Here is a 12,984-nt window from a genome sequence, read left to right as displayed (position 1 = left end):
GGGCCCACCTACTGTCCATGACACCCAGAAAAAATCATTCTTTGCATGCTTTCTATTCTCCTCCACCAAACAGCATAATTTCCAGTTGTATCTCTGTAAAAGTCAGTAACACTTATGATTCTCTTTATTTGTGCTTTAGGTTTATATCAGCTGATAGAAAATGTTTGAGACAGGCCGGCGCCGCGGCTCACTAGGCTAATCCTCCGCCTAGCGGCGCCGGCACACCGGGTTCTAGTCCCGGTCGGGGCGCCGGATTCTGTCCCGGTTGCCCCTCTTCCAGGCCAGCCCTCTGCTGTGGCCAGGGAGTGCAGTGGAGGATGGCCCAGGTGCTTGGGCCCTGCACCCCAGGGGAGACCAGGAAAAGCACCTGGCTCCTGGCTCCTGCCATCGGATCAGCGCGGTGCGCCGGCCGCAGCGCGCCGGCTGCGGCGGCCATTGGAGGGTGAACCAACGGCAAAAGGAAGACCTTTCTCTCTGTCTCTCTCTCTCACTGTCCACTCTGCCTGTCAAAAAAAAAAAAAAAAAAAAAAAAAAAAAGAAAATGTTTGAGACAAAGGTATTAAAAACTAAAATATTTCACATAACACATGCATTAAAATCTCTATCGAGTATTTCACCTAGGAGCTAAGATAGCACAACTCAAAGTTTGTACTATGTCTCACTGTTTAACATTTTTCCAAACCATTAGTAATTTGGAACATACAAGTGGCTGAGTTCACATGTGCTGGGGGCTGACAATACATATATGATATACATATCAAAATAATAACCACAGCCAATGGTTTAGACCAACAAGAAGCTTCCCCAGTAGACGTATTCTGTCACTGATATTGCAGAGAACGGCTGGCGTGTGTTGATAATAAAAACCCAATAACTGCTCGTTGGTTTCTAATAGTTTTTAATCCTCACCAGAAGATGCACTCCCTTGTTCCCTTCACCCAGTACTCACTCCGGATATGTCACTAACACCCTGCCCATCAGGTGTTTAGTGAATGCATGTTTAATAATGAACTAGTAGCTAAAAATACAAGGTGAAATTAGTAAAACTTTTGTTTTTTAAGAAGAGGTATAAAGAGCCAGGGAGTCGGAGTCTCCTCTGAAACTTCCTTATAGAGGGACATGACGGGAGGCTCCTCGGAGGAGCTGGATGTAACTCTGAACTATGATCCGTGCCGGCTTCATGTGCAGAGATGGGTTCAGGAAATACCCTAGGGTAAAACTCAGGGAAAAGGAACAATCTAGAACATGTAGGGAGAACCAGGACAAACGTGGTTTTGATGAAGTTTGGGGTCAATTAAAATAGTGCAGGAACATGTTACAAAAACAAGTTGGGTGAAGATCAAGGAAGACCAAAACCAGGCCAATGTGTCCGTGGATTAGTAAGCACACAATGGAGAGCTGGTAGACAATCTCAAAAAGAGCGAAGACAGGAAATCATCCGTGGCCTCTTAAGAAGATGCATACTGCATTCTAAACAGTGACCTTCTAGGACCAAGCATGCCCGCAACTAAATATTTTGTATCAGGTGCTTCTATTATGTGAGCTATTGTTATCTACTGAGTTATCTATTATTCATGTTATTGCTCATGAATAAAAATATTTCAGCTAGTTATTGGATGATTCCAAATGCCAGCAGATATGAAGGCAGACTTATCTAGATATGGCTTATTTTAATGCTAATGCCCCATATCATTTTATAAATATTAATCTAGATGTTAGTCTGAATGGGGAAAATACTGGCTGTCCTCCTAACATAATAATGAATTCTGTGTTCATGCAGAGAAGGACTCCAGTGAGAAAATAATGCATATCTGCAGTTATCAGAAAGTAAGAGATTTTTAAATGAATTAAAATACAAAAGTTATTTCCTCATCTTCCTGTGATCCTTGATTTATATCTCTTTAAACTAACATATGTGGACTTTATCTTTTTAGAAGATCCTGAATTGTGCTGAGTATGGCCCTAGTAAAAACATTTTATTTTAATGCGTTATTTTGATATACTTATGGTATTTATTAAATTTTCTTCGCCTATATTTCTATATTTTGAGAGGGCCCACAAGGAATACTAAAAATAGTATTGGTTCCATACATATACATTTATCAGCAATCATGCATGAAAACATAAGTACCATGTTTGGTTTACCCCATCACAGAGAAAATGTTCAAATTATTTTGCTAAACATCTATGAAATTCGTTGAACAAGTGTACAGAATGTCAGTATTTCATCATAAAAAAAGAGCAGTTATATTCTTTGAAACAATCGGTTACATGAAGTGACAATAAATGCTTGCTTTGAACATTTCCTCCCTATTCTATTTACATGAGCACCTGTGTTGAAGGGTAACCATGAAAAAATTCTCAGTGCTCTACCAGCTTCAGATGTGTTGGACAAGGAAGGAATTTCGCTATATCTGCATTTTGGAAGATGCAACAAATGGAAATTGCAAACCTTTGAACACCATAATCTTTAAATGCTCTTCCCTATCCTTCCAGCAGTCTTCCCCAGCCCCTCAAGGAATAAAAAAGATAAAAACAAACACAGGAAAAAACCCAGGTCAAAGATGAAAGCCACCTGCTGTCGGCAGGGAAACAAGTCTAGTTTCTGGTAATAGCTCTCAGGAATGGAGTATAAGCATTTAATGACTGGATAGTAACTCTCACAGACATCCAGGAGCATGACCTGGGATGGCAAAGTTCACCTCACCAGGAGTTGTATTTCTCCTGGAGGGCAGTGTCAGTTGGGCTGACTTTGTTGACCAGCTCTCAGCCCGGGATTTGTTTGCAAATCCACACAATCCCCCCACCCCCTGAGAACTTTAAGCCCAGAAAAGGGCTGGAAGGGAGGTAACCACTTTTGTACTAAATTGTCACCTCCTTGCTTATTTTTGTGAAGTTCTGAAGAATACAACTTTCTCACCGGCACAATAGATTTATTATGGAGATGTCAGAATCAACAGCTCTTGGCCACCAGTCATGTCCCTGTGTCTCCTCACAGCCTCCTTGTGGTGGGGTTGCCAAAAGTCTGACATCCTCTATACAAAGATGCAGATGAAAGTAACAAAGAAATGAAATGAAATGCAAACAGGCCGGATCTCTGCATTCAAGCTGGGTGGTAAGTGCTGAAGATGCCTGTCTCCTTGCTTTCTGTAGCAAGGAACATTCACAGTCTTCCTTACTTTTATCACTCAATTTCAGAGTGACTCATAAAACAAAAAATGATCAAAGACAAAACACAACTTATAATTAATTCCCCTACAGCTGTAAAATGTACTACCTTGGAATCCTTTGTGATATTTTGAATCAATATGATCTTCGAATCAAGATATCTACGAATAGATATATTGGTCATGATGCAAGCTAAAGGTGACTGCATTTTCCTTTTGTTGTCCTAGCAAACCCAAGTTCTTATAAATCTTACATAGACATGTGGAGTAGCTAGAAGCTGTCACACATGAACTTTTATTGAGTGTGTCTTCTGACCTCTGGGTCGCTCTGCTGGGTTCATCTGTTAAACGTGCCTTTATCTGTATATGCCGTCCTGTTTGAGGATCTCTCATCACTTTATAAATATTGTCATTTTCACCTTTATATTGGGAAACAGAAGCTCCAGGAAAATGTAATTAATGTGCAGCTCCTATGCTTTTGAATTCTAAAGATTTTATCAATCAGTGAATGAGATATCCAAGAGTTCTGAACATAGGTTGTAGTATATTAGAATCTGATGTCCACTCAGAGATTTGTAATTATATCTATTAGTTTAAGTTGATCGATACTGGGATGTTCAAATCAATAGGCACTAAAGAAGAAGAACTGTAATGAATAAAAAGAGATAAGAAAAGCAAGGTTTGATGGTGTAGTTAAAAGCTGTAATTTCTCCACTTAGAACACAGTTCTTTAGAATGCTCTTATTTTTGCCAAATGCTCTTTTTCTGTATCTTTGTGCAAGCAAGAGAACAAAATTCTCTCTGAAATACTTTGAAAACCATCAGTGTATTTGTTGTGTATTCTCCTAGTCGATTCTATTCTCTTCCATGGTGGTACTGAAACTGTCCCATTGAGGCAAACACACAGGCATTCTGTTATCCATTTTTACAAATTTGCATATAAGATTACAGACATTAGAACGTCTGTGTTTTTTATTTAATGCCTCTTATATTTTAACATGTCATATTCATATTCTGATTTGTCCTTCAGAACAAAAGCTGTCTCTTGAGGCTTTCTACAGTCTTGTGTTGTGACTGTCACCAAGCCCTTGTGGTCCCTTTTATTCTGGGGACAGTAAAGACACCATCACAGCAACTGTAATCGCACAGCCATTGTCCAGGTCACTGCTCTCTGTGCTGCCTGCACCTCTGCTGAATTGAGGACAGACTGCAGAATGTTTCTTTGAAAACTTAGTTAAAATGCTCTGCTTGGGGCTCTGTGCATCTCCAGAAGGAAAAATCCAAACTCCGAGTGGCCTCTTTAAAATCCTGAAACTATGATCATGATAGCATAGAAACAAAACAGGAAGTTTATGTCAAAGCCAACGAGTCTCCTTAAGAGGGGATACAGAGGTACTAAAATACATTCTTACACTGCCTATTCCCACATGATAAATGAACCGATGGGAGCTAGTGCATTCAGCCCACTCAAGCAAGTGCACCTCCGTCTTCTGCCCAGGAGTCCTCCTTGGCCAGGTGCTACAACGTGTTCCACACGCCTGATTCAGAAACTCTGACCATCAAAAATGAAAGACAATAGTGGAGAGGAGGGTGGCTGAGTTAAGTCTTCACGTAACACCACTGTCTGGCAATCAACGCAGGTTAAGTTGTAGAAACCAATAAAGAAATGAAGATGTACCACACAGAGACATGCACCTGGTAGACACAAATAGCTCTTTTCTTGAGAAACTGAATTTAAACTTTTTTATAAAAAAGAGAATTTTATAGGTACTATTTCTCTTATTGATAGAATAAGATCTGTTTAAACGATCCTTTCACTGTTTTCAAAGGTTTTATACCTTTTCTGATGCTTTAGAATCCAAAATAAATTCCAGACAGCTTGGCAGCCAAGAAAGTAGACTTTTACTCACCTACTACTGATCTTGAGATACTTCAAGATTAGAGTAGAGGAAACAAAAATATACAAACTCTGAGTATCTAAGACAGTGGAGAGAGAAGAAAGGAAATCTTTATGGCAGGTATTGAGCCAGCAGTTATTAGGGGATAAATTCCTCAGAGGCTTCCATGGCAAAAAAAAAAAAAGAGAAGACACTACTGTTTAGCGGTAACTGTTCTTGACTTGCCACTGGAGAATGACAAAGCAAACAGAAATGGAGAATATGTTTTCTGGCTGCTTCCAAGACTCATAAAGATTGCTAGAAATGAGAATCTTGGGTAATGCATGATGGTTTAGAACTTGGTTTCTACAATTTAGCGGATTAAATTAGGTAAATTTAGGCGGTTAATCCATCTTCATCAGGTGGGGTCAGAGTTCATTAAATTAAAAGAAAAATCTACAGCAAACTGTATGCATCCCTTCCTAGGAATTTCTCCAACAGGAAAACAGATGGAAGGAAGGCAAAAGCACATCTGTAGGTACTGGGCACTAAATCTGTCACTGAGGTTGTAAGTGACACAGTGAGATCAATAAATACAGAAAGTGTCACTGGCCTAAAAACACAGATCTTCAAAGGCAGTAACTGTCCAAATTCAGGGCCATATATCAAAATAGACAATGCACGTGGAATCGAAGCAAAAGGCTATTAATGAGACCCCCCCAGGCCAGTTATGTGAAAAGGCCAACCAAATTGAATTCCTGGCAGGGACCAAAGGAAACGCTGTTTAACAGAGAACTGGCCTAGCCTACAGCTGGAATCTGGAGGGGCCTGGCACAGGCAAACTAACGGACGATGCTTCTGGAAAGGAACAGAATCCAAAAGCAGCACAGAATGGCCTCGAGGTGGAAAACCGCAGGCAAGCCTGGGAGCGACGGGTTTTCACTCAGGGTGTATCTTGAAGGGAAAGGGGCGCTCACACACGCCCGGTAATAAACATCACCGGACATAAATCATGTTATCTGAAAGTATGAACCTGCAAAGTAAACAGGCGTAAATCTTGGGGGGGGGGGGGGGTTATTTCATGCTGTTTCACTCACTCATTCCGTCAACCTTTAATACCTCACCACAAAGATCTGTGAATTTTATCACCAATGAGATCAGTGCTCCTGGGTGTCCCTTACACCAGCTAGCACTTCCCCATACTGACTGCTGAACAACATCAAAGAACAACAGTCTGACAAGACTTCAGAAATCACTCAAGACTGAATACATGGTTTAAATATGAGAAGACTGAGTAAGCAGTTGGACTGGAAAGCAGTGACACTCCTGAGAAATAATTCATTAGGAGACAATGATAAACACCCTGAGAGTGACGAAGATTCTATGGATCGGAGTACTTATTCATCTCAGCCTGTCACTTAAGAACACTGCCTTGCAAAATTATCTCCCAAGACAGTTTCTTTACACGCTCTCTCCCCAACCACATCCCCTGATCAAAATCTGTATCACTCAAATTGTTTACATAATTTGATATGGCTCCAAATTATTTTGATTATGTTCAGAAATAAGATTAATCTATAAAGTATAGCTATTCCTAAAAAGGAGGGCAAAATAAATAATAATTTCAACCTTTACAACTAATAAAATATCAGCTTTCCCCAAAACCTTTCATCATTAGTTTGTTCCAAACCCCCAGCGCGCACACACACACACACACTCACACAAAACCACCATCACCACCAACTTCTTCCACTCCTACACAGAGGTTTCTCTCTGGCTCCAAAAGCGTGTACGTGCATGTGTGTGTTCACACACTCACATGGGGGATTTTACCATTTAACTTGCTAGTATGAGCAAGCATATACGTTTTTACAGGTCAGTCTCTTGCAACAGATTGTGTGACGTGCTTGAAAACAGAAATCTAAGCCACCCTTGTTTTCAGTTCCCTCCTCAGATTCTGCCACATCCAAGTTCATATGATCTCTTACACTGGTTAGTAAAACAGTAATTGAAGAGATGGGTGCTCTCATTTTTGAGGTTAACAAATAAGAAGCAGAGGAAGGTTTAAGCCTAGATCTGACTTCAAACGGAATGCTCATGTTATTCAGGCCACGTTCTCTGATATTCTTACTGCCAAATCCAATACCTGGCTTTCCGTCCTCATCTTACCTGACTCTTTCTTGCTGTGAGACGTCATCCACAAATCCTGTCTTCTCAAGGCCGGCCCTTGCCTGCACCTGTGACAGCACAGGTCCATTTCTCCACCTACCTCTGCAACCATTGTCTCTCAATGGTCCTGGCAGGTTCCTCTGCTCTTTCTTAGTGTCATTACCCCCTCGGGAGTCTGTCTTTCCCCTCTGGCCTTGTCCTGCAAATCTTCCTGAGACACTGTAGACATTCACACAACTTGAAGAACCACCAGGACACTCGTGAATGATTTCTACATTCACTAGCCCACACCTGTGTGAGCCTCCGATTCATATTCTGAGGGGTTGTTACGGCAGCATATCCGGAGCCTCATCAAGTTCAATTCATCTGGACATAAAACCTATGCCCACAGCTTATTTTGGTGTTTCCTAGCAGAGTTTATCTCCCTGTGCATTTCCTGACCTGCACCAAAGCTTCTAGAAACTCAGCACTAGTCTACACTGCAATTATTAAAAGAATGGCAATTAAGGAACTTATAGAAACTGTGTAAGTTAAGGGCCTTTTAGAAATAGCCTCTATCTGTAGTATCTCATTTACTCTTATCTCTTTACTCTTGTTTACTTTAGAGAACAACCTAAGGTCTCTCAATTACAAATATTCCTCAATTCAGATGCATTCTTCAAATAGTTGCTCAATCTATCTATCTATCCTGTCACTGCTCTAGTTAAAACATTTGATAACTCTTCACTGCCTACAGGGGAGAGTTCACAGTCATTAATATGGAAATAAGACTCCCTATTAATTCAATTTAACAAGCTAATCTCACAAGACATTGCACCCATACATAGCCCTTGAATTCCAGTTACAAGATTTCACTGTTCTATCACCACGCTGGCAGAAACGCTGGTTTTTCATTACTTTACCGAGTGCAGTGCTCCCCCCCGCCCCTGCCCCCAGTACTCAATTCAAGCACTAATTCCCTGGCGGAAGGATTCTGAGCTTCTCTGTATGTTCAGAGTCCTCAGACCTTACTGGCATCACCTTGTGTCTGAGGAGCTGTTTATGTAAAGGGTCTTCAAAAAGTCCAAGGAAATGAGTATTGTGAAAACTCTATCTTTGAATTCAATTTTCCAACTTTTTGAAAATACCGTTATGTGTTTATTTTCCCTGTGCTACAGGGAGAAGCGGAAATGGTTTGTTAGTTTCACCAGTTGGTGTAGAACATTTTTCACAGAAATTACATTACATTCTGTGGAAGCTCTGAAATAGTACGATGATGACACTAATGGATGAATGGTATAGAAAAAAGAAGAGAAGATTCCCCTCATCTCTAAGCTATTCTGTGTGATGGGTGCCTGCTGCTGAAACCTCCTCCCTGACAATCACTGTGTTCTGCTCAGTCTAAGAGAGACGTCTCTGACAGGTCAGCAAACAATTTTTACAGGTCAATAAAATCTTTTCTGCGGTTTACTGGCTGAAGAGATAGAGAACTCTTACATTGTCACCAGTTTCCCATTGTGCCAAAATATTCAGTTAAAAACAGAAACAACTAAACAATAATAACAGCAAAACAAAGCCTAAATATTTCCAAATATGTACTGTGGGAATATGCTGGAGAAATAAATAGAATAAAGGACTCCCATTGGCACGAAAAAAGCCTTTGTCAACTCGGGAAAGCATATGGAATTGACTTCTAGTTAGCTCCTAACTGAGCTTGTCCCTCTTACAACTCTGTTTAAAGCCATGAAACTCAATTTTGTTTCACAGAATTCACTTTGTTATTATTTGTCAAAAATAATAAAATAATATTATGGTGATATTTGGGGTCAAACAGGAAACACCAGAGTGGAATATACTCCCAAATACTATTACAGTAAGTTTTTATGTATAAAAATAATATACAAAAGGAACAACAGTACTGTTTTTAAAAATTATAACTAAACGTTTTACATTGAGGGGACACATTAACATATAATTTTTAAGATTTCAAATTATTTTAAAATGTTATTAATACAATCTCCACTCAGATATGACCACTTTTTGCCATAATTTAATCCTACTTTATTAAGTAAAAGTGAAAATATAGACAGGGTGTGCTCTAACTAAAAAATTACAAAGAAAACATTTTGAACTAAATATTTCAAATATTTGACAAAAAGGTCATAGTAAGACACTCTGAAGATAGTGCCCGGTTAGCAGGGTGACTGAGTTGAGGGATACATTAATGAGTAAAGAGATTCTTTTTTTAAGTAAATTCATTCATCACATGTCTTGATTGGATCTCACAATTTGTTAGCTTTTTAAGTAAGAACAATAGCAAGACAAAATCTTGCTGTGTGGTCTGGGTTTCTTTGTGGTGGGAAGAGACTCATCTTCTACAATTTTCTCAGCCTTTTCACTACAGAAGTTTGTTCACAATTTAAATAAAATATTCTACAGCCAATCCACAGGATTAAGATTATACTTTTAGTATAAATATTTATAAATGGTACAGCTCAAGTTTTCTTTAATACAGTCCTCCACCTCTAACATGAACTTTCAGTTGATCTGTACTACAATAAAAACATTACTTTGCTGTAGATGAATTTTTTTCAAGTGGATTAGCTCTATTAAGAAATCAGCATTGCACCAGTGCACAAATAACACACTTGTTATATACGTTCATCAGAAAGTGACTCTCGAAATGCATTTAATTGATTGTAAATCCTTGATGACAAAGTTAATGTAGCTCCTGTATACAAATAATGTCAATCCACAGCGCAGGTTTTCAGGGTCAGGACACTGTTTTACAAGGCATGCCTCAATACACTAACACACTACAACCACTCCAAGCAATGGCCATTCATCTCAGGGCAAGAGGCTTCAAGTGAAATTACTGTGACTCTTAGATTATGAGAGAAGGAGCATGCCTTTCAGAGGCTCTGTCCTCGGGGCAGAGGGGATCAGTGGGAGACAGCATTATTGGTTAGGACACTTGGTGAAGAATGATCCAGGCTCACAAGTTGGCCTTATTCAAAAGCCATGTTTTCATTAGCAATTTTAAGTGCAGTGATGGTTTGTATTCCTGTCCCTGGAAGTGTTCAGAAGCCAGAGGGCACAGCCCGAAACAAAAAGTGATAGGCTCAGAGGGAAGAAAATGAAAAGTTTGTACAAGACCAAAGAGAGCTTCCAGCTGAGTGTATTTATTAGCATAACAGCTCTTCCCTTAATAACTGGCTTTAGGCTGAAGGTGTCTGTCTACTTACGAAAGGTTATTTCAGTGGAGATAAATCCATGTCAAAAATAATGTGCTGCTGTTAAAAGCAGGATTCCAGTAGCATTGTTATTGTATTAAGCTTATATTAGATCAAATGAAAGTTTAAAGGCACATAATGAACACTTGTCAGAGTTTTTTGGTTCATCTGTCATTTACCATGGGTCTTCCAAAAGTTCACAGAAAATGTACTTCCTGAAAAAACTATGCAAGTGTTTTTATTGTTTTTTTTTTTTTGCAGTAAACTAAGCATCTTTTAATTCCATTTTCCCAAGAACTCTTTTGTATGCCTTCAGTAAATTACATAATTGAATTTTACCTTACAAACTCTTCCAACGCGAGAAAGGATGGTCTTATCAGAAGTAGCACTTTCTTGAGATGATTCACGAAAGAAGAAATATATTTTATCATCATCTGGATTGTAGGTGTCTGGTATGGGGAATGTTCCAATAAATTTGGCTCCTGTTTGAAAACAAAAAACAAGAAACTATAAATTCACATACTGACATGATCCAGCCATAACAGTACAGGTGTCTTTTGAACACACACCAGCAGCAGGACACAGAAAAGGAACCATGAACTGAATGTGGGAACTGGGAGTTGTGCATGAGTTTTTTTCTACGAGAGTCCACAAAAGAGGTTCTGAAGAAGCTCTCCAGGCGCCCCAGAGAGCAGATGAGAGCAGGACTGGTGGCTGCCTGACAAAGTTGCTATGGCCTCACTGATGACTTGTAAATCTTTTCAATCTGTGATTTCATAGGCTCCTTCTGCCTGATGGAGTCCATTTTAATGCACAATGTCTTTTGTTTAGGATTTATTTATTTATTTGAGAGGGAGAGACAGAGAGAAAGGTCTTCCATCCACTGATTTACTCTCCAAATGGCTGCAACAACAGAAGCTGAGTGGATCCGAAGCCAGGAGCCAGGAGCTTCCTCCGGGTCTCCCACATGGGTGCAGGGGCCCAAGGACTTGGGCCATCTTCTACTGTTTCCCAGGTCATAGTAGAGAGCTGGATCAGAAGAGGAGCAGCTGGGACACAAACAGGCGCCCTTATGGGATGCCGGCACAGCAGGCAGAGGCTTAGCCTACTGTGCCACAGTGCCAGCCCTGCACGATGTCTTTAAAAACACTTTTTAAAGTTTTATATGAGAGGCAGAAAGAGAGAGACGGAGGGAGGGAGGGAGGGAGGAAGACATAGGGAGAGAGAGAGGTCCCATCTGTTGGTTCACTCCCCAAAAGTTCAGTGTTTTGAGCTGGGACAGGCCAAAGCTGGGAAACTGAACTCAATCCAGGTCTCCTATGTGGCTGGCCAGGACCCAGTTATTTGAGCCATCACTTGCTGTTTCTCAGGGTTCACATTAGCAGGAAGCTGGAGTCAGGAGTGGAGCCGGATATCAATGCCAGCACTCCAATGCGGGCCATGACAGCCTTACCAGTCGGCCAAACACCTGTTTCACCACAGTGGCTTATAGTTTAGGAAGAACTATACCCCTTTCTCAAATGCTGACATACCATAATGCTCTCTGCTGCATTCTGAGCAATTGCCAAGAGAAAAAACGACAGAAACAACTAAGGTGCTTGGGTCAATTCCAACATCAGCTCTGAAGACACTTTCCAGGTTCTGTCTCGTCTCTGCCACTTACTGGAGAAGTGAGCACTGGCAACTCATTTATCTTCTCTATATCTCAATTTTCTCAGACGTAATGTGAGATTACCCATGTCACCCGCTGGTATGGTAACGGATGCGATGACCAAGTGCGTTAATATAGATAAAGCACTTAGCATCTGACAGTGCTTGACGCGCAACGAGCATTCAGTAAATGTGATTTATTATTAGGAGGGTAATGGAGATGATCATCGCCATCATTCTTATGACCACAAAAAAGAAGCTGATGGGACTGAGCATATCCATGTACTCATATGAGTAACATGCAGATATAAAAAAGTCAGTGGGTCTACATATACATATATGGAAAGATGGCTATAAATTATGTAAAGTGGAAAAGTATTTGAAATACAACATACTCTTGTATGGCATCAACGACAAATCAATTTGAGTTACTAACGCCTTGCTTACACAGTGCTGAACAGGAGCAGGAGTTTAGCCTAGTGGTTAAAATGCTGGCTCGCACCCCAGTCACATCTGAGCGTTTGTGTTCAGTATCTGGTGTGGCTCCTGACTCCAGCCTTCTGCTGCTGCACAGCCTGGGAGGCAGCAGTAGGCAGTGGGATTCCTACTCCTCACAAGGGAGACCCAGACCGAGTTCTCATTGCCTGCCTTCATCACGTCCCAGTCGCACACACTGCAGGAATTTCAGGGTGTGAATCTGCCTACTGGGGCTCTGTCTCTGTCTCAGTCTCTTTCTCTCTGCTTCTCAAATAATTAAAAAAAAAAAAAGACTTCAATAGACCCTTACCCTCCACACTATTTCATTTTCCCCAATGGCCCTAGAATATTACATAAAAATTAAATTTTAGAAAACCACATAGGGTTCTCTTAATTTTCTTTTCTAATTAATCTTAACAATTCCTCACAATT

General features: G+C 40.4%; 1 protein-coding gene across 4 annotated transcripts in view; it reads right to left on the bottom strand.

Annotated features, from left to right (window-relative positions):
- The window catches only part of SEMA3D (semaphorin 3D), a 283,704-nt gene that overhangs the window by 136,690 nt on the left and 134,030 nt on the right, over nt 1-12,984 (bottom strand). For all 4 annotated transcript variants that reach the window (XM_017344335.4, XM_002713842.6, XM_008261803.5 and 1 more), the window contains exon 9: nt 10,765-10,907. In XM_017344335.4, the coding sequence (XP_017199824.1) occupies nt 10,765-10,907 (143 nt within the window). The remainder of the gene's footprint in view (nt 1-10,764; nt 10,908-12,984) is intronic.

The sequence above is a fragment of the Oryctolagus cuniculus genome, chromosome 16 (genome assembly GCF_051225735.1).
Source record: "Oryctolagus cuniculus isolate XC-2025 breed Fujian yellow rabbit chromosome 16, ASM5122573v1, whole genome shotgun sequence".
Classification (NCBI taxonomy): domain Eukaryota; kingdom Metazoa; phylum Chordata; class Mammalia; order Lagomorpha; family Leporidae; genus Oryctolagus; species Oryctolagus cuniculus.
The sequence above is the reverse complement of the archived record's forward strand: the minus strand, read 5'-3'. Positions and strand labels throughout refer to the sequence as shown.